Source organism: Strix uralensis, chromosome 2 (genome assembly GCF_047716275.1).
Source record: "Strix uralensis isolate ZFMK-TIS-50842 chromosome 2, bStrUra1, whole genome shotgun sequence".
Classification (NCBI taxonomy): Eukaryota; Metazoa; Chordata; class Aves; order Strigiformes; family Strigidae; genus Strix; species Strix uralensis.
The window spans coordinates 123,053,391-123,078,391 of record NC_133973.1 but is presented as its reverse complement, the minus strand read 5'-3'; the positions used below and the strand labels follow the sequence as shown (position 1 = coordinate 123,078,391).

The following is a 25,001-nucleotide window of genomic DNA, read 5'->3' as shown; positions in this document are numbered from 1 at the left end:
TATCTAGTAACACAGTTTTCTTCTATTTGTCAATTATACCTACAAATCACTTTGGATTCTGAGTAATCATAAGCAAGTTTACTGAGACATTTCTTAATTATTTGTTTCTTCCATGGACCAACAAGAAGATTAAACAGTTTACAAATAAATAGAGGAATGTGACTGAAAGAATATGGATATTGGCAGTCATACTCAAGGGCTCTGGAACTACTTCTAATTGGTTCTGTTGGTCTATATTGATTGGAATGAGAACTAGTGGTATCTATCTAAATACTGTCAGCTCTTCTAAATTAAAAAAGTACACTGTAATATACATAATGAGAATCTGTGATACTAAATTAAGTTCTGTTTATAAACATTCCTGCCCTAGTGTGATGTGATGTAATAGTATCTTTTTTGCAGAAATTACCTTGTATAAGATTTTGAAGGACAGTAAATTATGTTGTATTTGCAATAAATTTACCATCATGTAGTCAGATTGTTATCTACTACATATTTAATATGTTGCATTTTCTTAGGGATCCAACAAAATCTACATGTTGTCTTGATCATGGATTCTACCAATTTAAATTTCACAATAAACTGTGAAAGTAATCCAGCACTCTACAAGAAATGTCAGGTTTTGTGGATGGAAACCTGGTCAGAAAATAGTATGAAAAAGGTAAATTGCATTAATTAAAAACTGTCACTTGTTTAAATTGGTGTCTCCAAAAACAACTGAGCTTTGGTGAATAAGATATTTAAAGTTGTGAAGGAATAGTTGTCACTGTGCTTATTTAATCCAGTTGTGCAGTCCTACAAAGACAGAAAATTCTGCAGAACAGTTAAGTAATATCAACATTGTTATTTTACCAGTAACATTATGTTTTGTTCTCTCTGTGGACTGATGAACAAAATGTTGACTACTATGGCTCTGATCAAACACAGCATTTAAGAACAAAATACAAATAGACTGCAAGCAAAATGTTAAAGCCAACTATGCTGATGATGTCAAGCATACTAGTAACAGCAGATAACTGCTTTAAAAATACATTTATTATGTGTATATAGATCTACGACTGCACTGTAAAGATGTTATTCTTGGATCTTTAAGTGTTTTGCTTGATGGAACAGAGTCAGTGTGTTCTTTTTAGGATCAAAATCTGCTTATTTCAGGCTGTTCACAGTGTAAGTTTGAGAAAGATATATATATGTTACTTCTATATGTTAAGAGATCGGCAAATTCAGTACCCTGATAGGGGCAAGGCTACCACAGCTCCATGGCCCCAACTTGAACCAGTGGTGAAGCTGGGCATGTATTCCCAGTAGGCACAGCACTGTTGGCATCATCCTGTTTCCCTCTCTGAGTGATCACAACAAAGGTCCGTTAGTGGGAAATATGTACATGTGCAGAATGTGGATCCCCCTACTAGCTGGGCACAGACACACAGACCCTCCAGTAATTGCCTCTGGATCCGCTGGTTTCCGCAGGCACATACATGTACATGTGCACACACACAGACACATGCAGCCAGGTCTCATTTGACTCCCAGCCTCCACAGTCTCTCAGACAGTTGGCCTGGACCTTCTAGTCCCTCTGGCAGCCAACCCCTGTGGGTGCCTCATCAACCCACAGTAAGTCTTGTGGAATCTGAAATGCTCTTCCACTGCATCCCATAATGTGTCCCAAGACTCCTATGCTGTAACTCCCTCAGTCTAGTCTGTAAGGTGATCTGGCCTCTCCCATTGGCTCATCATGATGGATTTCACACCGGGACCATGGGGTTGGTCGCTCTCCTGGGAGAGCCATGGGAGCAGATGGCACAGAGTGTCCATTTCTGCCTGGGTTCCCAGGGCTCCTCCACCTGCCATTGTGCCTCAGTTTCAATGGTGGGTTTTACTGCAAGTTCATTTTGGCAAATATGTTTGGATCAGCTCTGTCCACAGCTAAAATATGTTTTTCAGAGTATTTTTGCTTTCACTTCAGTACTTCAGTAGGGATTTTTTTTTTTTTTAAAGTGGAGTATTATCATTTAGTTGTATGCCAGAACCTTTGAATATACTTTGTTTATTTTTACCATTGTGCATTGTATACTTGATAACATGGAGGTAAGCCCACTCTTAGACCTTGAAAAAGACGTCAAAGACTTAGACTTATGCATTGCTTAATTCTGGTGTTGTATACGCAACAGCTGTATTTAAGACTGTCTGATTTCCTGTTGAGTTGTATATCTTTTTACATCTTTGACATTTGTGTTATTATAAGAGTCCTCTGAGAATTAGTTGTTCTTTCTTAGAGCCAGCAAAAACTCCTCTGCTTGAGAGAACAGGAAGTTATCAGTAACAGGGAAAGGCAGAATTGATCTCTTTAATGCTATAGATATTCTGTAAATATCTTATTCTGAATAAAGCTATCATATTCAGTCTTTTCAAATGAGAAACTAGATCAAAGGTTTGGGTTTTTTTAAAATTTTAACTCAAATTTTCATTGTTCGTAATTTTCATACAAAAAATCATGTTCATTTTTTAGATACCTGAAATGCTTCTGTGTGATTCAGATGAACAAGAAAAGACTGGAAAAGCACATAAGGAACTTAAGAAAAAACATTCAGGTAATATTTAGGAGGACCCAATAGTTATTATTACTTATTATTAAACACTTATTCAGTTCTGCGTTGGACATAGATAATAGCATAGATACTTTGAGTATGTTTTTGCCAGCACATTCATACACTTCAGTATTGTTCACATGGCAGGCATTTTGTGCAAGGGAACATGAGTCTGGAACATACATCCTGGCTGATCAAACCCAGTCTCTTCTGTCACAAGCAAACACTGCATATGTTGAATTTTATAACCTGATTAAGCTCCATCTTGTTTTGTTTTCTTCTGTGTCTTCCTTCTAGGTGGATGTTATTTCACAACCTCAAAGTTTGATACTTTGAGTTTTTCAGTCTATATATTTTCATTATTCTTGTCCTAGACCTGCTCATTTTACTTTAATAATTCTTTATCTGCAATAACTAATTTCTTGTAATGCCCCCTTTTCAAAATAATTTGTTTTTATACTAAAACTTCAAATTTAACCATTTTAAAAATAGGGTGTCAAACATAATCTAGGAGACCAGTGCCAGCACTCATTTGCATAATACTATTTTTAGCCACTTTTTATAAAGCATTAGTCTAAGTAGCTCTTGGAAGTCATGGAGACAACAGAGTATAAAATGATAAGTGGTTCACTTGGGGTTTTCTATTGCTTTTTAATAGGCATTCCAGCCCATCAGAATAATGGCCAAACTTAGGATTTAGTGTTCATGCTACCATCCATCTTTGTCTTAATCATGGTACTTAATCTATGCTTCAGTACTTATTAAAGGCGTTCATTTATATATAGATATGTTTTAGCAATTTTTTCTTTTGTAGGGTAATACTATTTATTTTACAGTATCTTTGGGCTTCTTTTGAGAAACTGTTCAACAAACTGAAGTATCTGTAGTGTTCAGAAAAATCTTTTAGTCTACCTGTCATCAGAGACAAGGGAGAAGACAAAAACGTGTGGGCTTCCTTTCTAAAACTGTCAAAGTATTTTCAAATTCAATTTCTGTGGAAATAAAATTTCTTTTATGATTAGCCGTCAGTAATCTGCAATTAATTTTGCCTCTTTTCCAGCATCAATGAATTATTTTGCAGTTTTGAAACAATTTCAATGTGTTTCTTTTTGAGGAATATGTATTTTAAAGGTACTTACATGTTGTTTCTCTGAGAATACTTTGAAAAAAATGTATTCTTTGTGATATTTTGAAAGTCCTTAATTCATATCTCAAAAAATGTATTCTGTTGCTCTTCCTTAGTTATTTTATAGTGAGATAAGAATGAGTATATTATTATCTGTGTAACAAATTATGTTATACAGGTGATTCTGATTTTCTGAAGTCATTTCTGGCAATCCATGAATCATGTAAAATATATGGAGCAACACCTAGTAGGTATATGACATTCCTTCATGTATACAGTACCATCAATAACAGTAAAAGAAGAGAGCTAATAAAAAGGCAGAACCACTTGCAGGTATGTATTTAAAACATTTTCACATTTGGAAATGCCTTATGTATTGATGGGCTGTAGCTGCTAATATGGTTGTGTGAGGTGTTCTCTGTTGGCATATGCTCCTGCTGTAGTTTCAGGAGAGGAATAGTATGAATCTTAATGCACATCTCTGTTCAAATGCCTCAAAGAGTGAAGAGTGGTTTCTTCTTTTCGTTAATATTTTTTCTCAAGAATATGTCAGACAGGATATGTTTTCTTGGAAGAGTAAAAAGTACTTGAAAGCACTTTAAATTTTTTCACCCATATGTACTGAAATTGTGTTGCAAACAACCCATCATCTTTCCATCAATTTAAGTCCTGCCTCTGCTTGTATAAATTTTTCCCCGTGTACCTCCATATTCCATCCTTTTCTTTATATCTCTGCAGCAACTTCCTGCTTTGTGTGATTCTTGTGTCCTTCTGATTCAACAAACTGTTATCTTTAACCTATTATCTGATTATCGTAGAGTAAATAATTCAGAAAGTGTGAATAAAGAAAATAGTTAAGTATAGTTGAGGCTTTGTTTTATGTACATCTACATTCTTTAGAGAATGTACAAATAAGCAGAAGTAGGATAATCTAATTTGTTTCAATTTAAGTTTTATAGATTTGCTTTTAGAGGAGATATAATTATATGGAGTTAACATCAGTTAACTGAAATGCTATTGAATTAATGAGAAGAAGATTATGTACTAGTTGCTGTTCCATTAAACGTTTGTTATTTTGAGAATTATGTTTTCAGCTTTTTGAGGTAGTAATAGATCTTACAGCAACACATCTAGAAGAGTCAAATCTCATTTTGGGGTTAAATAATACTAAGAAAATGTAAATAACATTGAAAAAATGTGGAACATAGATTAAAAAATTAAGAATATTACTCTATATCACTCTCAGTTTGTGCATACTATTTGTAACCAACCTTCATTTAAATCCATTTAAAATTCACTGCTAAATAACTGCTTCTTATAAACTTTTATAGGCAGGTGTTTCAAAGCTGAATGAAGCTAAAGCCCTGGTAGATGAACTGAACAGAAAAGCTGGAGAACAAAGCATTTTACTCAAGACAAAGCAAGATGAGGCTGATGCTGCCCTTCAAGAAATTACAGTATCTATGCAGGTGTTGTATCACATCAAAAGTGAAAAAAAAAAGAGATGCTTTTCTATTTTTGGTCTCTATAACTGCCTGTGCTTTGTATTCTTTTCAAGGGTTACAAAACCTGATGCTTTTACAAGAATTTGCCTAAGGGAATGCATGAGCCCTGAGGCTTGAATAAACTTGCAACAGGACAGAGTATTATATAATTTAAATCATGTTTGAACTGATAGAGTAGGAAGAGGTCAGTGCAAGTTTTCCACCTGACTAGTGTTCCCTGCTGTAGTTTAGTCTGAAATTTTTCCTAGAACTTCATAAATCCAGACTGATCCATTTTATAATGTTTATTACAGATAGGAACTTTAAACAAAATACTGACGAGTAGCACTATTTTAGGTAACAAATACCAGGAATTAAATTTGTGAACTATTAGAAAGTATGTATTTCATGAGGTCTGGTCCTCTGAAGTTAACTTCAAAGAAGATTAAATAATAACTCTGTGTTCATCACTCCTTGAATTTGTATTCTTCAGCTCAGAGGTGGAACTTGTGTTCTTTGAGGAGGTAATTTTCTTTAGTAGTGTTTTCTCAGTTAAGTAAAATAACTGTGCAGAAAATAGATCTCTACATTCATGCTTCCAGGAATCATAAATGTAGGATAAGCCATAATGAATCTGCTGTCACAGCACTGATTGTTTTGTCACTGGTTTAGTCTGATTGGTTTGAAACAAACTTAAATAAAGAAGCTCAATGACAAAAACATTCTCTGTATGCAGTAAAGTAGACGCCTGCTCTTTCAAACAATTTGGTTCACAGTGCTTTAATGGTGCATTACTTCATATTTTCATAAGTCTACTTCTGTTGGCAATTTTTAATACTTTCAGACTCTGCCTTCTGTACATGAATTTGAATAATAATGATTGTCTTGGTGTGTTCAATACTGGCCTCAAAGAATTTATGACACCGTTTTCCCTGATTTCTATTTTAAATCTGTGTCTGCTGTTGTCCAGTAGAGTTACAGGTTGTGTGAGTAGTGCATATTAGATTGTAGGACAAAATCAAAGAATAGGCCAAAAGCAGTGAAACATGATGGGCACACTGACATCAGAAGAATTACGGTAGAATTCTGATTATTTAGATTAGCATAAAGTATAGGTGCCCTCTAACATTTTAATGTCACTTCAAATATTCTAGTTTATGTAAGAGACAGGGCTTTAATACATACAGACTCTTTTAATCTTCTTTCAGCACAAGGCTTTTGACCTACAACTGAATTTTAAGATTTTCTTATTCACAGCTAGTATTCAGTGCATGTACATTTGCATGAAATGTCTAATCTAGTTTTATGTAGCTAATGTTTTATGGATTTGAATATAATCTGCAATGACGTGCTGGTCTATAGCTTGGGTGAAGTGCTCAGAAAGATTATTATTAATCTCAAGGTTTTCTCTGCTTATATATGTCTGTTACCTTTTGCTACAAGTTCAGCTCAACTTGCCAATGGTTGGCTATAATAATGTGTTATATACTGGAAAAACATAAACTCTGGACTTTGTTGTCTTCTATCTTTTAGGTGAACTGAGCCTAGAATATTAGTCTTTTGTTTTATGCATTTTATACATTTATCCTCCATAATTTGTTTTGTAACTGGTATTGGTAGAGCCTGATGTTTGGGGGTTTTTTTGTTAACTTCAGGATATGTAAGGTCCTTTTAGTGTAGTTTTATACACTAGGTATTTATTGTTGTACTGAAGTGCTTAGGAGACTTGGAGATGGCTGATAGCTACTGCCTGCTGTATGGTGGGCACAGTACAGATTCAGGAAAAAAAGAGATACAAACCCAAACAGTTTACAATATATGTATAGGACATAAGATAGATATCCTTACAGACAGATGGGTGGAAATTTACAAGTAAATAGTATATTAGTATTTTTAGGCTAATAGGCTGTAGTTCGAACACAACTGCTGCTTTTATGAACATTGTAGAAAAGGAGAGTTTTAATGTGTCGTGAAAGAAATAGAAATGTGAGCAGCTACAAAGACAATGGCAGAAGGATACTACTTTCAAATTTAGTAAGAACGTTACAGAGACTGTCACTCTTATCCTTTCAGAGGGGGACTGATATCTTGATAAGGAATGGAAAATCAAAGGCAAGGAGAAAAAAGATCATAATGAGCCTCAAAAATGGAAGTACAGGTCTTGTCTGTGGTAAAGAAAGGGAGACACAGTAAAAGCAAAAGATGCTTATTCCATATAATTTATTTCCCTAGTCAACTTGTCTAGTATGAAACAGTCTCAGATACTTTATTGTAATTGGTATTGTGCAAATTACATTATAATCAAGACTAGAAGAAATAAGAGACCTAAAGGAATAAAATTGTATAAATCTGAAAAATAAAGGTATTCTTTTTTTTTTACAGAGTGCTAGTGAGCAAAAAACAGAAATGGAAAAAATAAAACAACGGATAGCAGAAGAGGCTGCAGAAATAGAAGAAAGAAAAAGAAAAATTGAAGATGAACTAAAAGAAGTTCAGGTAAGAGTCGATAAGGAAAAGTAATATTTTGCAGCCTGATTTTATTTGACTTACTCAAGTCCTGCCATGCAGACTGGTTCTGCAAAATTTAACCCTGCATTTCTTAAATTTTGCTCTAAATTATATTGATATTAAAACTTCTATGCATTAGAAAACAGTATTCTCTTTGCCAGATTTAGACTGTCATTTTGGCATATGTGTTCTATTAGATCTTAATTTCAGAAAGAATTTTCAGGCCCAATCTTACCTCCAGTTGCTATTCTATGCTGCCGTGGTCTACAGCTGAGTTCTAGAGATTTTATGGAGTGTTTTTCAATTACTAATATCTCATATAGACAAACTACATTACTTTGCCTTGGCAAGGCTGGTAATATCATAGGGCTTGGTACTATCAGCTGGATGGAAGATAATTTCCAGTTATTACTAAATTCTGAAAATTATATATCCTAATGGCGCTATAACAAACTGCTTGTTCAAGAGACCTTACAGATGTTAAGCATCAGGTTTTTTTGGGAGGTATGTGTGTCCAGGCATTGCTTTTAGTCTCTATTTTTCATCCCATTCATTTTAGAATTACTAAAAAATAAGGGAAAAGTACAGCAACTTAATTTTTTTCTTTTAATATCATAGATGCCAAGGAATTATATCCTTGTGTTGAAAGTGACATAAAATGACAGGATTAGGGTAAATCCCTTTCTGTGGTCTTTGATAAATATGAAGGATGTGCAGGGTGTGCACAGTCTTTAATGATAATCTTTAACTTTCTGGTCTTCTTATCACTCTGTGCTTTGTTGATAAGGGCAAAGGCTGTCTGGTTCTAACTACTGAAAATAGAAAGCTTTTGTGACCTGTACTATGTATATTTACAAAGATAACCTCAGGCAAGCCTATAAATATTAATTAGCATCATTATTAAAACATACCTGTATCACAATGAACTTTTAAACAATGAAAGGGCAAACAAACATGAATGATAGTAATATTTATATAATGTTTATGAAGTACAGTGCTGAATGAAAAGTTAGGGAAATTCAGGATTATAATATGCTGTTTTACATGGAAATATATTTATTAATAAAAACATGGTAATTTTTTAATAACTTGTGCACATGAATATGCATCAATGGCAGTTGGTTAGGTAATAAAATATGTGAAAAGAGCAAGAAATCGTATGAAAACTGAAATAGCAAATGTTCAGTTTCTTGTATTCTCATCTCTTTTTTAATGTGTTTTTATGTTTTAAGCCACTGGTTAATGAAGCTAAATTAGCAGTGGGAAATATAAAGCCAGAGTCTTTATCAGAAATCCGGTCACTACGGATGCCCCCTGACATAATCAGAGACATACTAGAAGGAGTTTTACGACTGATGGGGATTTTTGATACATCATGGGTGAGCATGAAGAGGTGAGGATTTTATTTAAGCTTTAAACTTAAACAGTAATATACAATATGAAATACTTTTTATTATATTCAGGAATAATGTGTGTGCAGAATTCTTTGGTTTCATACGGAAATAACCTCTTTAACATTTGTTTCTTCTTTACTTAGTTATTTAATTCTTTTTACAGTTTCTTGGCCAAAAGAGGTGTGAGGGAGGACATAGCAACCTTTGATGCCCGTAATATTCCAAAAGAAATACGGGAGAGTGTTGAAGAACTTCTTTCTAAAAACAGAACATCTTTTGATCCAAAGGTAATTCTGATTATGTTACATAAAATGAAAAAAAGACAAAAAGAAAAAAAAAAGACATTATTGTCTGATTTGCCAACATAATTTTTAGAATGAACTTAGAGAAAAAGTAATTCTGCTTACAGAATTTGTCCGTATAAAGAGATAAAAGTGTAGCAGAGATTACTCTGTTGCTTGCTGCCTCTAACAGAGAATTTTGTTGGTGACTGAGGAGTGGTGGGATGAGGTCATTATGAAATCAGGTCCTCAGAGGTTTTTGTCACTGGTATAAATTAGAACTCAGATGAAGGAATTGGATCTAATTCCTGGCCTCTTTGTAACAGTAAGTGTCTTAACTGTACACTTAATTAAAAAAGGGGGACTAATGATGATTAAATGTATGTGTAATCTTTGAGAATTGATTTGGCAGTAGCTATAAAAAGGAATTCTAAAATACTAGTTCCTTATTTTTAAAAGGAAAGTTGTAGTTCCCTGAGAAGGAACACACTGATAAATTATGCATTAATTTAAAGCTTGTTAACTTCAGTGAAGCTTCATAGTTTAAAGATACCCATTTTTTTTTTTACACAGGTTGATCGCCTACGATATAATCTGTTAGTAACAATTTAAAAGATTAGTTCAGTAGAGGAGTTGGCTAATTGGCATATTTAAGTTGATAACTCATAAATCTGTTGCAGTTATTTGTCCTGTATTTATCTCACCTCCATTATACTTCAAGGACTTTCTTGTAACTGATTTTTTCAGAATGCTAAACGAGCCAGTGCTGCAGCTGCTCCATTAGCAGCTTGGGTGAATGCCAATGTCCAGTATTCCCATGTTCTAGAACGAATTCAGCCTTTGGAAAAAGAAAAGGCTGGCTTGGAAGCGTAAGTTAGACACTGTTGCAAAATAAATGTTCTTAATTCCAATGGTGGTGGATAAAACTAAAGCTGCCAAGGAGGAATTGACATTTTACCAAAACCAAAAGATATAAGAAAACATACCTCACCCATAAGTAATAAAATGTTCATGCCGAGGCAGAAAAAGTAAGTATGCGGTATTTTGTTTTTTCTGGAAGCTATACCCTGGAAATTTTTGCCAATCATAAATTACCTGTCTCAGCCGAAATGTGTCAGGGAGAAATGAACATCACAGATATACTTAAAATGTATTCTGTCAGTGAAACCCGTGCTGTTTTATGAGATGTGTAGTTCCTCTTTTTTCAGTCATGTACCAAGCATAACCAGTTTCTCAGGATCAAAAAGATACTATGACATAGTCTTATTACCATCCATAACCTGAGGAATCTGTACTGATTGTTTTGGCAGGTCTTAAAATTGTGTATTGGAAGAATTTGTTCCGATCTTTAAGAATACGTTTGAATGTTGTTTAGTTGCCATTTTTAAAGCTATGTGATGAGAAGTAGTCAAAACTTTTATATGTGAAAACAGATTTTTATTAATATAAATCACAAGAAAGAACTGTCTCTGACCTATTCCTATGTAAATTACTTTCCTGTTACATTTACTCTTTTTTTCCCTTTGGATCCATAGTCTTAAAATAAATGTTACATTTTTGTAGTAATCTCAAGAAAACTGAAGACAGAAAACAGAAGTTAGAAGATCTTCTGAACTCTGTTGGTCAAAAAGTATCAGAACTGAAAGATAAGTAAGTTGGGTTTGTTTATTTCAAGATGTAAATGAAAACATTGATGATTTTATGGTATGAATAATTAAATTTATCTAGCCAAATGTAACTCCCTGCTCTGCAAGATATTTACATCAGAAGTAGCGATAATTAGGCTACCTATATACTCAGTGGAGATAAATAAATACTATTAGAATATACAGTTCATCTCACTAATCAGATGAAATGCTCATTAAAAGTACCTGATTCATGCTGCTGTGTTGGAAGCCTTCAGTGTATAGACATTGTAGATGTCAAAGATAATCTGTATGTCTCTCACCTTTTAAATCTAAGAAGACTTTAATGTCTCCTTGGGACTTTGGAAACATTCCTATACAAGACTTCTACTGATCACAGTTTGAATAGAGGATGGCCTACTTTTCTGACAGTTAGCTAGTTAGCTATCTCCTTTTTTCTTAGCATCTCATCACGTCCATGACTCACAGTGTCATAAAAATTGCTGTGGTGAACCTTTATACTTTCTGTAAATTCAGTTTATTCCAAGTCTTTTAGATCAATGTTTCTATTATGCAGTTAATATAGGAGGTACTTTACAACCTGACATACGTGCATATTACTAAAAGTCATGTTTTGTGGTCTGAAAAAAAAAAAAAAGATTGGAGAATTCTTCTTGACATTCAGCTATATAGTGATGTCTTAGATTAACTAGATACTATATACTCTATGTTATAATTAAATATTTTACTTGAAAAAGGTGGATTATTAAATGCGTTAAGTGATTAAATATTAATTAAGCTAATTAGATATTAAACATTACAAAATAATACCTAGACCTTTCCTGTTATTTGGAGTATGTTCTTACTTCATAGTAATTTACAAAATAGAGTACTGTGCATTGAACTGGGGTCATCTGTGTGAAGTAGCAATGAAACCTGTAGAGGTTATAGATTAAATTTACCAAAAAGTTACAAATGTATAGTATGGCATTGAGCCTGCTCTTGTCCTTACTAGGTGCAGAACAGAACTTAACACAATCACTAAAATCAAGTCAGGCTGTTTAAGTAGAAGAAGGAATGATTTTCAGACATTGTAGTCTATACTGCAAGTGTATTTTTAAATCTCACCTCTGCATCTATTTAAATTTTGTTGGTTAAAAGTCTAACAAGCTCATATGCCAGTTAGAAGCAAAAGATATGTAGTTGTGTTCTTCATGAATAATAAGGGAGGAATTAATTACAAATTCAGTCAGTTAAACTGCCTTGAAAATAACTGTCCGTTAATTTAGTAGTTCATGATAGCAATTACAAACAGTAGTTGTTTTACAGGTTCCAGAGTAGAACAACAGAAGCAGCAAAACTTGAAGCAGAACTAAGTAAAGCTCAGAAAACATTGAAAGCTGCAGAGGTACTGATAAATCAACTCGATAGGGAACACAAAAGATGGAGCACCCAGGTTTGTGAAAATTTTCATAAATACATTTTAGAGCTGATAATTTGAAAATACAGTTTTTGCACTGTTTGGAGAATGTGAGTTATTGCCAATCTGCATGTCTCATTTATTTGTTTTCTCATGAGAAATAAAAGCTTTTCTTCCTTCTGAAACTTCCTTTTACTTCACTGTGCAAGTTACCTTACCTATATCACATAGCTACAGAATATATGAAAAAGCCCTTGGTATTTAATATAAAACATACAATGTGCTTTGATGTTTTTCAATCACAATAATAATGTAATTGTTATGATGGCTGAACAGGTCAGCGGTTGGACCCTCCAAGTTGAGATGCAATCAAAAGGGAAAGATTTTGGGAAAGCATTGAACAATTACAGTCTTAAAACATATCTCCTTTATGGCATCGATGTTGAAAATACAAATGTAGACCTACCCAAAATGTTGGGTTGCTCTTGAAGTCTTCACTTAAGTGTTTGAATCTTTCCTGCTTCTAAAGGTGGGAAAATGAGCATATCTTATTTGCTGAAATGATATATTTGGGACAAATTGGCAAACCTTTGGACACACAGGCGCTTCTTCAGTCTGAAACAGAAAGAAAAATTTCAAAATGTATACAAGCTGAAAATAGCTGTCACCTCCAGAAAGCAATACCAAACTTTCTTGGGTATCTTAACATGGAAAAAATCTCCTTGCTGAGAGACATGGTCCTGTCTCTCCATTGACACTGGAAAAAGTCTAAACAATTAGACTAAATGCCTGCATTTTGAAGAACCAAAGTTAGGGTTAGATGAATCCTTCTTGTAGGTTGACCAGCATAATGGAAGATTTTCCTCTGAAACTAGCTTTACAGCTATTCCATCTGCTATCGTAAGATTTGGCATATTTGAATCCCAGAGTTTAAACACTTCTGAAAGTGATCCCTCACAGTTTTCCACTCTACTGCATTACCTCTGCTTTTAGAAAGATCAACCTATCTATTAATGGCATGCTGTAGACCAAACTGGCAGATATATTAGTCAGGAACTCATCCAGTATTGAGGATGGTGAAAAAGCAGTATTCATCTTCCTTTAAAGTCAGGAGAAAGTAATAAAAAGTTGCTTTTTTTGTTTCTGTATCAGCTTTTTTTTTAATGTCGGTTTGATTAAAGTAAAAAAGTGAAAGTACTTTCAAACCAATTATGGCAGTCTTATTTTATTTTGATACACTGTATTTTTCTCCAAAATACTGGAACATTTCAAAGCAGAGGTGTAGTGCAGACAAATTAATTGAAGATAAATGTATTTTATCATGTAAGTCTGCAGTGAATCACATTTTAGAATGTAATAGATACATATAGTATTTAGTATCTGTATACATATTTTAAGTGGTAGTTACTAGCTAACTGTGACTAGGATCACATATTTCTTATTTTTCTTACTATAATACTATTTACCCAGTTGCTTACAGGTGACAAGGTGAACTGTTTATCGTATTCATAGCCTGTTAGTAGCTAAATTCTCAGAAACATCTGTTCACACTCTAGCCCAGAGCTTTTCCCATACTTTCATGTGTATGTTGCTGTGGGTTAGCTCAGTATAGATACCTGAAATGCAAGGAGAGAGACTGTCTCAACTGTATTCTCAATGGCAGGCAAATGTAGTTCCAATATTTTAGTTACTGGTGAGAAATATTAACATGGTTTTTGTTTGCAATACACCTATACATTCTGTACTTTTTTTTTAAGGTGTCAGAGATAACAGATGAACTGGCAACATTGCCTAAAAGAGCTCAGTTAGCAGCTGCTTTTATTACCTATCTTTCTGCTGCTCCTGAGGATCAGAGGAAGGCCAGCTTGCATGAATGGACCAAATCAGCAGGCCTTGAAAGTAAGTGTGTGTGAGTAAGTAATTAAGCTTGATTGAGGAAGTGAGAAATGCTAGTTCTAATGAAAAGTCTCAATTGTCTTGGTGTTCGAAAATGAAAAGCGACAACATTTTCTTACACAATAAATACTTGTATATACAGACAGACTATTTCTTAGGATTATTCTATTAATTATTAAGATTATAAATATTTATAAATTCTTAAGATTTAGCTCCATAGTCCTTGCTTAAAAAGTTTACATGAATGAATGTAATCACATTAACTGTTGTAAATTTGCCAATGCATTCCAAATGCTTCTGCTTTTTCAGTAATCATTTTTATCTATGTGTGTTAATAACATCATTAAATATTTTTATAACATCAGCTAGTTAATAAGAATAAATTCAAGCAATAAAATAAGAAATTTAAGGGAAATCTACAGACATGCACTGTGTTAGACAGGCTCCGATATATATAGAGTGGTAAATGCTTAAAAATTATGCAGACTATAAGTACTAGCACAAATTTGTGCTCTTTCATTTATCAGAGTTCAATTTACGGCGATTCCTGTGTACAGAAAGTGAGGAGTTAGTTTGGAAAAGTGAAGGTTTACCTTCAGATGACCTTTCCATAGAAAATGCTCTTGTCATCTTGCAGGTAAATTTGTTTTTTTGTCTTGTCTTGGAAGTATTTAAATTTCTACAAATGTCAGTAACATGTCATCTTTCTGGAATTTTGAACTATTTAATTTGTGTTATTTTATTAGCACCACAGAGCACACAGAGAAACAAATACTTATGTAACACTGGGTATTCTGTAGCAAGAAAGGAAAAAACCAGTTAAAGAAAATACATGTTTGGGGTTGTTTTGTTTTACAATTTTCTTCAAGATGTTGTTGCGGATGAAAATATTAACACGGTAATGATTTAGCAGCAAATCAAGATTTATTAATGACTAGCAGCACTTAATCATTAACCAGTTTGAAGATTTACAAAATAAATCAGTAAAATATGTTATAATTAAAATAGCAACTTAACTACAGATTCGAAGATAACAAGATTCACACCAACTTACTATACATACCTTAAATCAATACATCTATATATGTGTATTCACAAATGCAAGATGTACAAACACACAGACAAAAGTATTTGCATCCAGTGGAATAAGTATGTACCCACACTCATGAAAATAACTGTATGCCCAAGCACATCGGTAAGCAGAGAGACAGTGGGTGAAAGAGAAGCTAGCTCGAAGTTAAAATTTCCCTCCTCTCAAGTTTAGAATAAATACTCACAATGCACTGGCATTCCTCAACAGGTGATAATTGAGACTCGAGCGGGTTGACTTTGCCCTGGCCTCCCATCGGCTCTAACGGTGGATGGTATCTTAAGGGTTTTGGTACCTGAGAGGCATCCCAGCTCAGGGGAGATGCTGGTCACAGCCCACTGCAGTCCAGGAGAGCTCAAAGGGTCTCATGGAGTTGCTGTTTACAGGGTCCAAGATAATTTACTTTTGTCAGTTACTTTTCACTCCAGCCCAGGTCGAACAATGAAGTATTCTGGTGTCTTCCACCAGTTGCACAAGAACGTGATGGATGTGCAATTCTGTTAATTGTTCTCAATTGTCTTTTGTCTAGTACTTTCCACTCGGGCCCAGCTCGAATAATGACCCAGGAGGGGGGTTGGAATCACACCCACCACAGATCAGTCCAGCAAGAAGAGGAGGGGGGGAGGAACTGCACCATCACAGATGTCGAACAGACAAAACCTGTTATCAGTCTATTCAGATTTGAAGTGTGAATAATCATTAACACCAATACAATCAGTGGAAGATTATGTCCCATATATGTTCACTTTGACATAGCATTTCTAATACTTTTTTTCTCAGAAAAAGGAAAAGGCTATATGCAGGTACTTTTCAAAACATCTAGATTTTAAACCCTCAGATTTCATCAGATTAGCTCTGCAAATCAGGGTACAATTAAGGCTAGTAGCTAATACTACTTGAGAAAAGAATGATAATACTATGCTTATAATGATTCAGGTTTATCATACAGTTACATATAGATATATAATATATAATAAACATACATATGGAATTGCACAATTCCATACATAATATTGTAGTTAGAATGTAGTCATTTATTAGATCTGCTACAAAGTAAAGATTTAATGCCATGAGGAGAATCTGCATTTGCCACAGATAGTTTGCTAGGATGATTGACGATTCTCTCAAATCAGTTACAGCCTTTTCTTGAATTTAAATTTATCTTGCTTTGTCATCTTGATATTAGATCTAGTTATTCCTTTCTCAGTTTGATTAAAAAGCTCCTCAATAAATGCCATTTTGTACCATTAAAGCTACTTATATGCTATAATCAAATCTTATTTTCATCTTTTTGCTTAGTTGAATAGATTGAGCTCTTAAAAATCTCACTGCATGAAGAGCTTTTTCAAGCCCTCCCTCAGCTCAAATAATTTTCTTTTGTGTACAGTTTTTTCAGCAACCTTTTAAAACTGGAATCAGACATGGTATTTTACCAATGTCATCTACAGTACAGCTTTTCTGCTCATCATCTTTTGATGCTTGGATATTGTCCGTGTTTCCCTGTCTTTCAGTTTGAGATCTGTGTAGTTAATCAGTTTGGAATAGTAGGACTCAGAATGTAAAAAAAACCCCAAACCCTGAAAATATTCTTCTAGGAGACTGAACTAGAGAATTGCTGAAAATAGATGTTTAAACCCTCAGCAAGTTTGCCGATGACACAAAACTGGGAGGAGTGGCTGATACACGAGAGCGTCAAGCTACTGCCCAGAGGGTCCTTGACAGGCTGGAGAAATGAGCTGACAGGAACCTCATGAAGTTCATCAAGGGGAATTGCAAAGCCCTGCCCCTGGGAAAGAACAACCTCATGTACCAACATGTGCTAGAAGCCACCCGGCTGCAAAGCAGCTTTGCAGAAAACGACCTGGGAGTCCTGGTGGACACCAGGTTGTACATGGGCCCTTGCTGAAAAGAAGACTAATGACATCCTGGGCTCCTTTAGTTAAGGTATTGGCAGCAGGTCAAGGGAGGTGATCCTTCTGCTCTGCTCAGCACTGGTGAGGCCACACCTGGAGTGCTATGGCCAGTTCTGGGCTCCTCAGTACAAGAGAGACATGGATGTACTGCAGAGAGTCCAGTGAAAAGCCACAAAGATGGTGAAGGGTCTGGGACATCTCTCCTATGAGGAGAGGCTGAGAGAGCTGGGACTGTTCAGCCTGGAGAAGAGAAGGCTCAGGGGGGATCTTATCAATGTCTATAAATACCTGAAGGGAGGATGTAAAGAGGATGGAGCCAGGCTCTTCTCAGTGGTGCTCAGTGACTGGACCAGAGGCAATGGGCACAAACTGAAACACAGGAGGCTCTGTCTAAACATCAGGAAACACTTTTTTGCTGTGAGGATGACCAAGCACTGGCACAGATTGCCCAGGGAGGTGGCGGAGTCTCCATCCTTGGAGATACTCAAAAGCCTGGGTCCTGGGCCATCAGCTATAAGTGGCCCTGCTCAAGCAGGGGTTTGGACAGGACGACCAGAGGTCCCTTCCAATCTCAACCATTCTGTGATTCTGTGAAATCTTAAATACACATATCAACTGTGAATAGGTCTCTCTTCACTTGCCCCACTTACTGTCATCTCTGTGGTCACTCTGTGTTGTGACCATTCTTTAAGTTCTAAGCACTTTCATAATTAGTATATCAGTGGCTAAAGTCTCAACATCTAGAAAGCAATGTGTATAGCACAACATATCTTTATATAATATAGTAAAATACTAAAGCTTTGCACAGGGAAGCACACATTAATTAAGGTTTCATTAAAATGAAAACCTGCTGTCTTGTCAGTATACATGTTACTAGGCAGTATCACCAAAACATTCTACATTGTAGTGTTTGTAAGTCTGAGATCTGGATTTGTTTGTGATTATAAGAAATAAAATAAAAGACATAAAATTCCTTCTACTGTTGTCATTTTGTTGTTAGGCTGTTATTGTTTCTTTAAACACTTTGTTAATGAAAAATATTTTGAAATGACTATACCATTAGTTTGGGGAAATAAAAAGGGACTCCATTCAATTTTATTCTTAAACAAAATATATTTCAGTAAGTATATATATATATTATATATATATTTTTTTTCCCCCCTAGAGTAAGGTTTGCCCATTTTTGATAGACCCTTCTTTCCGGGCTACTGAATGGTTGAAGACACATTTGAAGGAATCACGTTTGGAAGTTATTAACCAACAGGTACAGTATTTACTCCTGGTCTTACAATGTTGTTCTGCTTGATCTCATCTATTCCAGACTTTAGAGAGGAGTTCTTAAAGGACAGCAGCAGAAGTGAGCTTATATTCCATGATGCATATAATTTCTCACAGAGTTCTAGGTTACAATGATTCTTTACGTGGCACTGAAAAATTGTTTACTCAGGGAGGAGATCGGTGTATTTAAAATTGGAGAGTCAACATCTGGTATTACTTATATAAGTTTGCCTCTTTGTGCTGCCCTCTCCAAGAATATCAGTATTTCATGCTGAGAGGGAAATAGTAAAAGATTTGTAAACAGGAGGTCTTTTGTATTCTTGGTTGAAGTTCACTGGATTTCAGGAGTATGTATACACTCCTTCCCTATGATTTTTGTGTTGTGTTATCTACATTGGAAATAGTAGTTTGGATTTCAGTTTGAGATTAAGGTACCTAAGATTAATTGTCTACGTGTCACTGTTTACGTGGGTGGCAAGGCTTGTCTCAGTTGCACACACATAGGCAGGCACCTAGTGCCATTTGTAAGTCCCTTATTGAACCCCACCTAGCCTCAAGATACTGTTTCAACAGAATGTAGGTCTTCCACAGATCCCTGACAGCTCTGTGCAGGCATTTTAGATACTCTCTGATGGTACTAGATACATATCTTTGGGTAATGGAATGCATCCCCTGCTAGTTGATTTTCTTGATTACCTTGTAGACTCTGTTGTCTGCATTGCCTAGGATCTCCATTGACTGTAATGGTATCTTAAACACCACGTGCATGTTTAGACACCTATATGCAAAAGACTTTATTTAGATATCTTAGTATTAGTGTGAATCTTGTCCTTAGCTCTTGGTTCAGTTTTGAGACATAGCTACCTAATAACATTTGAGATGTGTTAACTAGCCAGGACTTCCAGGTGCACCTGACAGATGTGACACAAGACCTGTGGTAGATCTGCTCTCTCTGGTGCAGCACTTGGAGAGCTAGGCATGTTACATACGTTGCCTGTATGTCAGTAGCTGAATAGATCAAACTTATTTAAATTAAACACTTGTGGCTAAACCCTAAAATACCATATGATGCTTGTAATAGGATTTTTCGGCTATACTGCTGATTTTTAGATTTAGACTCCTGGTATAATGCCTTCCTGTTCATTCTGAAGTGTTAATATTTCAAGAAAACATGAATCAAAAGAATTTATTTTTATTTTCCCAGGACACCAACTTCTTAACTGCTCTTGAGTTGGCAGTGAGATTTGGGAAAACACTTATTATACAGGAAGTAGATGGAGTGGAGCCTGTACTTTACCCGTTGCTAAGAAAAGATCTTGTTGCTCAAGGTAAATGACCATCTTTACAAATGCTCATTCAAAGTTTTGTAGGTTAGATCTAGATACATCATATAAAACTTGATCTTTCTGAAAACATTAGTATTGTGTAACTTTTTCCTCTTTAACATTAACCTTCTGCTAACACTTCAGTGCATGAAATAGATTGGAGTTATGTTCTTGTTTAGTAAGTGGAAAAATATTTAAAGATTTTTTGACTGGAATTAGAATAAAGTGTTTTTATCAACTCTTCACAATTTAAATTTTAAGTTAATTTCTAGTGGTAATTTCAAACACATAGATTTACTTAGGAACTTGGGCCTTAAATAGACCAGAAATTACACAACTGCTTGTGCAGTTAGAAATCAGAGTTTTAGAATGTTGGTGTTGCTGTTTGGCTTTCATTTGTCTGAAACTAAAGGTGGCACACAGGTCTGTCCCTGATGTGTCTTTGTAATGAGGGGGTGTCATAGAGATCAGCAAAATGGTGGAATTCGGTGGAAGGAGTCTCCCTAGCTGATGCAGTGAAAGGAAAAAAAAAACATTTACATTTACAATATGTAATTTGGAGAGATAATGAACTCTGTATATAACTGACTTGAATTTAGTTGCTTTAAAAAAGCTGATATGAAAAATTGTGTTGAAAGTTTAGCACAGATGAATAGTAATTATATAAGTATCTCAGCATGAATTATGTTGAATTATGTTGCATATTTTGAAATTATGTCAAAAGAACTGAGTGGATTAAAAAAATGCAACAATATATGTTTTACTTTCTAAATTATTGTAATTAAAGTATATTTACATTATCCTTAGTAATTATATTTCTGCCTCAAGTGTTAATTCTTCAGCATGTGCCACAGCCTGTGCATGTACTTTACAGTATGAACTTTGGGCACTGAAAATAGCTCAAGACTCCGTTTTGCTGTCATGTCATACAATATTGAGATCTAATAGTGGGTGAGGTAGGAGTAATTCTTTAAATGTAAATACATGGTAAAAAAAATGCAGATGCTGTTGAGTTCTTAGATGCATTTATCTCTTATATTGTAAAGGTCTGCTTAGTGAAAAAAATGTTAGTTTAAATCATTCTTCTGTTACAGATGTGCTTGCATGTTTATGCTCAGTAAAAGTTGAGAGCACCACCAAAGTGGTGACTTCAGGGATCTGCAGGAGGCTAGGTAGAACACCTTTACAACTTTTTTTTTCATTAGCTTCTGCTGAACTTTGGAAAGCAGAAATACAGTATTACAGGCAACTTAACTGATTTTACCCAAGGAATCAAATTAAGAGATGAATATGTCTGCAGAACTGTGGAGAAAACAGATTAAATTAAAATATACTAGTTTATTCAGGGAAGTTGCTCATAACACTCAGGCATCGTCTTTTCCATGTTAATGAGCTATGTTAATGCTAGGTCTGTACAAGTCCAAACTAGAGAGCTGTTTTTTGAAAAGGGAGAATGGGTCACTATTCGAGTCTTTTCAGTCACCTCACAAGAAAGAGCGCACTTTGCTTTGTCAAAACATGGAGGTGAAGGCCTATCTGCATTATTTTGCTTGTGATGAGTGTACATCTTTTCATTACTTGGAATGAAAAGTTAAGAGGAATGTAAATATATATACTGCAATAAATTAGTCTTTGTACAGCTTCCGTTTTCTGTTTGACGTTTTTACAGCATAGGCCTAAAATTTATTCTGATCCTTGGCACAGAAGCAAAATTGGTATGTGATTTTCATCTCTACCAGTGTTTTAGCAAGAGGTTTATACTTAGACCATTTATGATCTGCTCCTAGTGCTAAAAATAGAGAAGTGTCTAAATATGCCACCTCAAAAATTTCTCTGGAAAGGAAATTTCGACTTTGAAACTTTTCATCTTATAAGTCTATTCTTCCTTCTTTTTCAGTATCAGGAGCCAAAATCTTACTCTAGTCATGTGATTGTTTGAGTCTATTATTCTCTGACCTCACCAGAATGGAAACCTGTGGTGGAAGGAGGGTGGTGAGAGGCCATACATATAGTTTCATTCTGTGACAGGCATACTGAGAAATGTTAAAATATTAGTAGTATAAACAGAAATTGAAATCATGACAGCAGAAATTTAATTTTCTTTCATACTGTGTTTAAATTAAATGTATTTAAAATAAGACAAATTTATGAGATATTTCTTAATGGATTTTCTTTTTCAGTCTAATGACTAGATATTCCAGCATCTTTAGTTTCATAGACTCTCTCTATAACAATTATCGTAGAACATAATATTTTAATTGAATTATGATTGTACAGCAACATCAACCTTCTACAAATAAATGTAACAGATCCAGAATGAAATCTAATGGTTTTGGATCACATTCAGAAAATGCTGAACCATCTTAGCTGATATGTAATTATGGCTAGTGTGTTTAGATAGAGTGGTATACCTATGTGGAAGTGTAAATGAATATGTTTAAATTATGACAGGATTCTTACACAAAAGGGGGATTCTCCAGTACATCTTCTGTGTGTTTTGTCTCCTATTCGTTGTTTGAAGATTTCAGAGAATCATTAGTATTACTTTTACTTCAAGTATATTTTTTGCCATTTATGCTTTTTGTACTGGGTAAGGATAATTAAACTATCCTTGTGTATTGAATATTCTCACTATGTAAATTTCTTACACTAGTGCTATGTTATTGCATTTTTTTGTCTAACAATGCAAAATAGGTTATGTTCCTCACATTTTTTAAATTTCTTTTTCTTTCCAAACAGTTTATAAATACATTTTATAAAATATATTTATAAAATTGGTAATAAAGTATTACACAAATACCACTATTTTCAGATAATTTTAAAATTTTCCAATCAGAGTGAATATAACTTCTATTTATTATTTACAGGACCCCGTTATGCTGTACAAATAGGTGAAAAAATGATAGATTATAATGAAGAGTTCCGTCTCTTTCTTTCAACAAGGAACCCAAATCCCTTCCTTCCACCTGATGCTTCTTCTATTGTTACAGAAGTAAACTTTACCACAACAGGAAGTGGCTTAAGAGGACAGGTAGGCATTTGGCATAAAAAACAATGTATGTTTAGCTGACATACATAGCTACATCCAGCTTCTGGACGAAGCCCTGTGGTGTAGTTTGCATTAATGGTCACAGAGATATTTGCTAGCACACAACTATAAATGGTAAAATCAATCCTGAAACTAAATTTAAATTTTAAAATCTTGGTTTTATGCACTTTGGAACCAAGTAGTAAGTCCAAGAGAGAAAATGGAAACCATCTCATTGACTTCAGTTGCAGCAGATTACTTGCTAAGCTTCTGTTTTCTGTTCAAGATGCATTTATGGTACTGTGGAAACATTTCTGTTATTGCTCTCCAGTGTCCTAGTTAGAGAGTAATGCTAGCATCAAGATACTTTGTGTATATGAAAAATGTAATGAAACAAAGAAGCTGTATATTTTACTTCCTCCAAAATGTTAGTAGCTTTTGAGTTTTTTTCTATAACATTTAGGAAGCAAAATGTAGCATATGGATGGAAGAGAGAAAAAAAAAAGAGAAAACATAAATTAAGGGAAGAAAAAACCCTCTTTATTTGGTATGAAACAAGTTTTTCCAAACTAGCAAGAAGCTTGGAATGGGATGTAAATAAGATGTTAGTAAGTAAGATAGAGTTCAGATTTCTTCCCTGCACTGGAAATAGAGAATCGACATGATACAATGTAACCAAGTGAACTGGCCTCCTCTTTAAGTGGAAATACAGAAGAAAAAAGCTTTGTTTTTTGTTTTCTCTCTTTGTGGGGAGGGGCTTGACTTTTGGTAGACTTGGTGGAAAGAAATTCACTGTCATTCTTTCCAGTTTGTGCTTTCTATCACCTACTTCTTTTTGTAGCTGATAACAGTATATACACTAATGAAGACTGCCAGTCATTTAAACACAGATGTGATTCAGATTGAGGTGCAAAAGTTAAGGCCTCAGCATAAAAGGGTGTGAATTAGTGTCCTTAATAAAGTGATCCAGTGCCTTTTGAGATATGCTTGAGTATCTCACCTTGCACCTGCTGTTATGCACAAGGGCATGGTTCACAGTAGTTGCTGTGTTATACTTGCCATTGCAGAATATCCTGGATGTCTACATAGATTTAAAGCTGTTGGATGTCTGGTGCAACTGAGTAAACTCTCAGAAGTCTACTTTCAAAAATATAGGCTATACACCGCTATATGATTAATGAGTATATATTATGCTATATAATTAATGAATATGTATTATGAAATATTAGAGTGGTTTTTATCCTGTTGAATAATCTCCTTCTTTTTAGCTTTTGGCTTTAACAATTCAGCATGAAAAGCCTGATTTAGAAGAGCAGAAGACAAAACTGTTACAACAAGAAGAAGATAAGAAGATACAGTTAGCTAAGCTTGAGGAATCTCTTTTGGAGGTAAAATAACTTTACCACTTTTATATCTGTTAGATCAATAAGATAGTGTTCATATTGTTATGTGTTTGAATGAAGATGGTGAAATTGTTGGAATAATGAGCCCTCAGAATTTTTGATTTGCAAAAATAAAAGCACTATTTGCCTGGGGCTGTTGGGAGAGAAAAGTAGATAAAATATGTACATCTGTCATGAAACTGTAGTATTTCAATACATTAAGCATTGTCAAAGTTCAGGGTATGAATAGTTGTGTTACCGTAAAAGCCAGCAGAGGAACTCTAAGACTTGTTTTGGAGTTTTAGAAAGCAGGCATTCTTTATTGCAGCACTGGGCGCACACACGAATAGCTTCGCAAAGGTGAGCGCGCCCCCGTATCTATAAGTGGCAGCTAATATGCAGTGAGGTTATACATATTCATAACTTTTCCGAGAAATGAGTTACATATGCATTAGATTTCCTAGAACTAATTACAATATCTGCATCCTAATTATGCATGTGCTTTCTTGGTGGGTGGTGGTCTCAAGGGGTCCCTGGTGGTAGCTGGTAGTCTTCCTCACCGTGTCTGCTGGTTGACCTCAGTGCTCACACATGCTCACAAAGGGTCTGTTTAGGAGGTGTTGTGCAGCTGTGTTGTGTCTTGAGCTGGTTTGTTTTAATTTG

General features: G+C 34.8%; 1 protein-coding gene across 2 annotated transcripts in view; it reads left to right on the top strand.

Moving 5' to 3' along the window:
• DYNC2H1 (dynein cytoplasmic 2 heavy chain 1) overlaps positions 1–25,001 on the top strand; it is a 187,464-nt gene that overhangs the window by 52,843 nt on the left and 109,620 nt on the right. For both annotated transcript variants that reach the window (XM_074860186.1, XM_074860188.1), the window contains exons 52-67: positions 519–661; positions 2,510–2,591; positions 3,893–4,047; positions 5,046–5,183; positions 7,581–7,694; positions 8,939–9,099; positions 9,264–9,387; positions 10,129–10,250; positions 10,945–11,031; positions 12,336–12,462; positions 14,184–14,325; positions 14,850–14,959; positions 18,491–18,589; positions 19,808–19,931; positions 22,796–22,959; positions 24,225–24,344. In XM_074860186.1, coding sequence (XP_074716287.1) covers positions 519–661; positions 2,510–2,591; positions 3,893–4,047; positions 5,046–5,183; positions 7,581–7,694; positions 8,939–9,099; positions 9,264–9,387; positions 10,129–10,250; positions 10,945–11,031; positions 12,336–12,462; positions 14,184–14,325; positions 14,850–14,959; positions 18,491–18,589; positions 19,808–19,931; positions 22,796–22,959; positions 24,225–24,344 — 2,012 coding nt within the window. The remainder of the gene's footprint in view (positions 1–518; positions 662–2,509; positions 2,592–3,892; positions 4,048–5,045; positions 5,184–7,580; positions 7,695–8,938; positions 9,100–9,263; positions 9,388–10,128; positions 10,251–10,944; positions 11,032–12,335; positions 12,463–14,183; positions 14,326–14,849; positions 14,960–18,490; positions 18,590–19,807; positions 19,932–22,795; positions 22,960–24,224; positions 24,345–25,001) is intronic.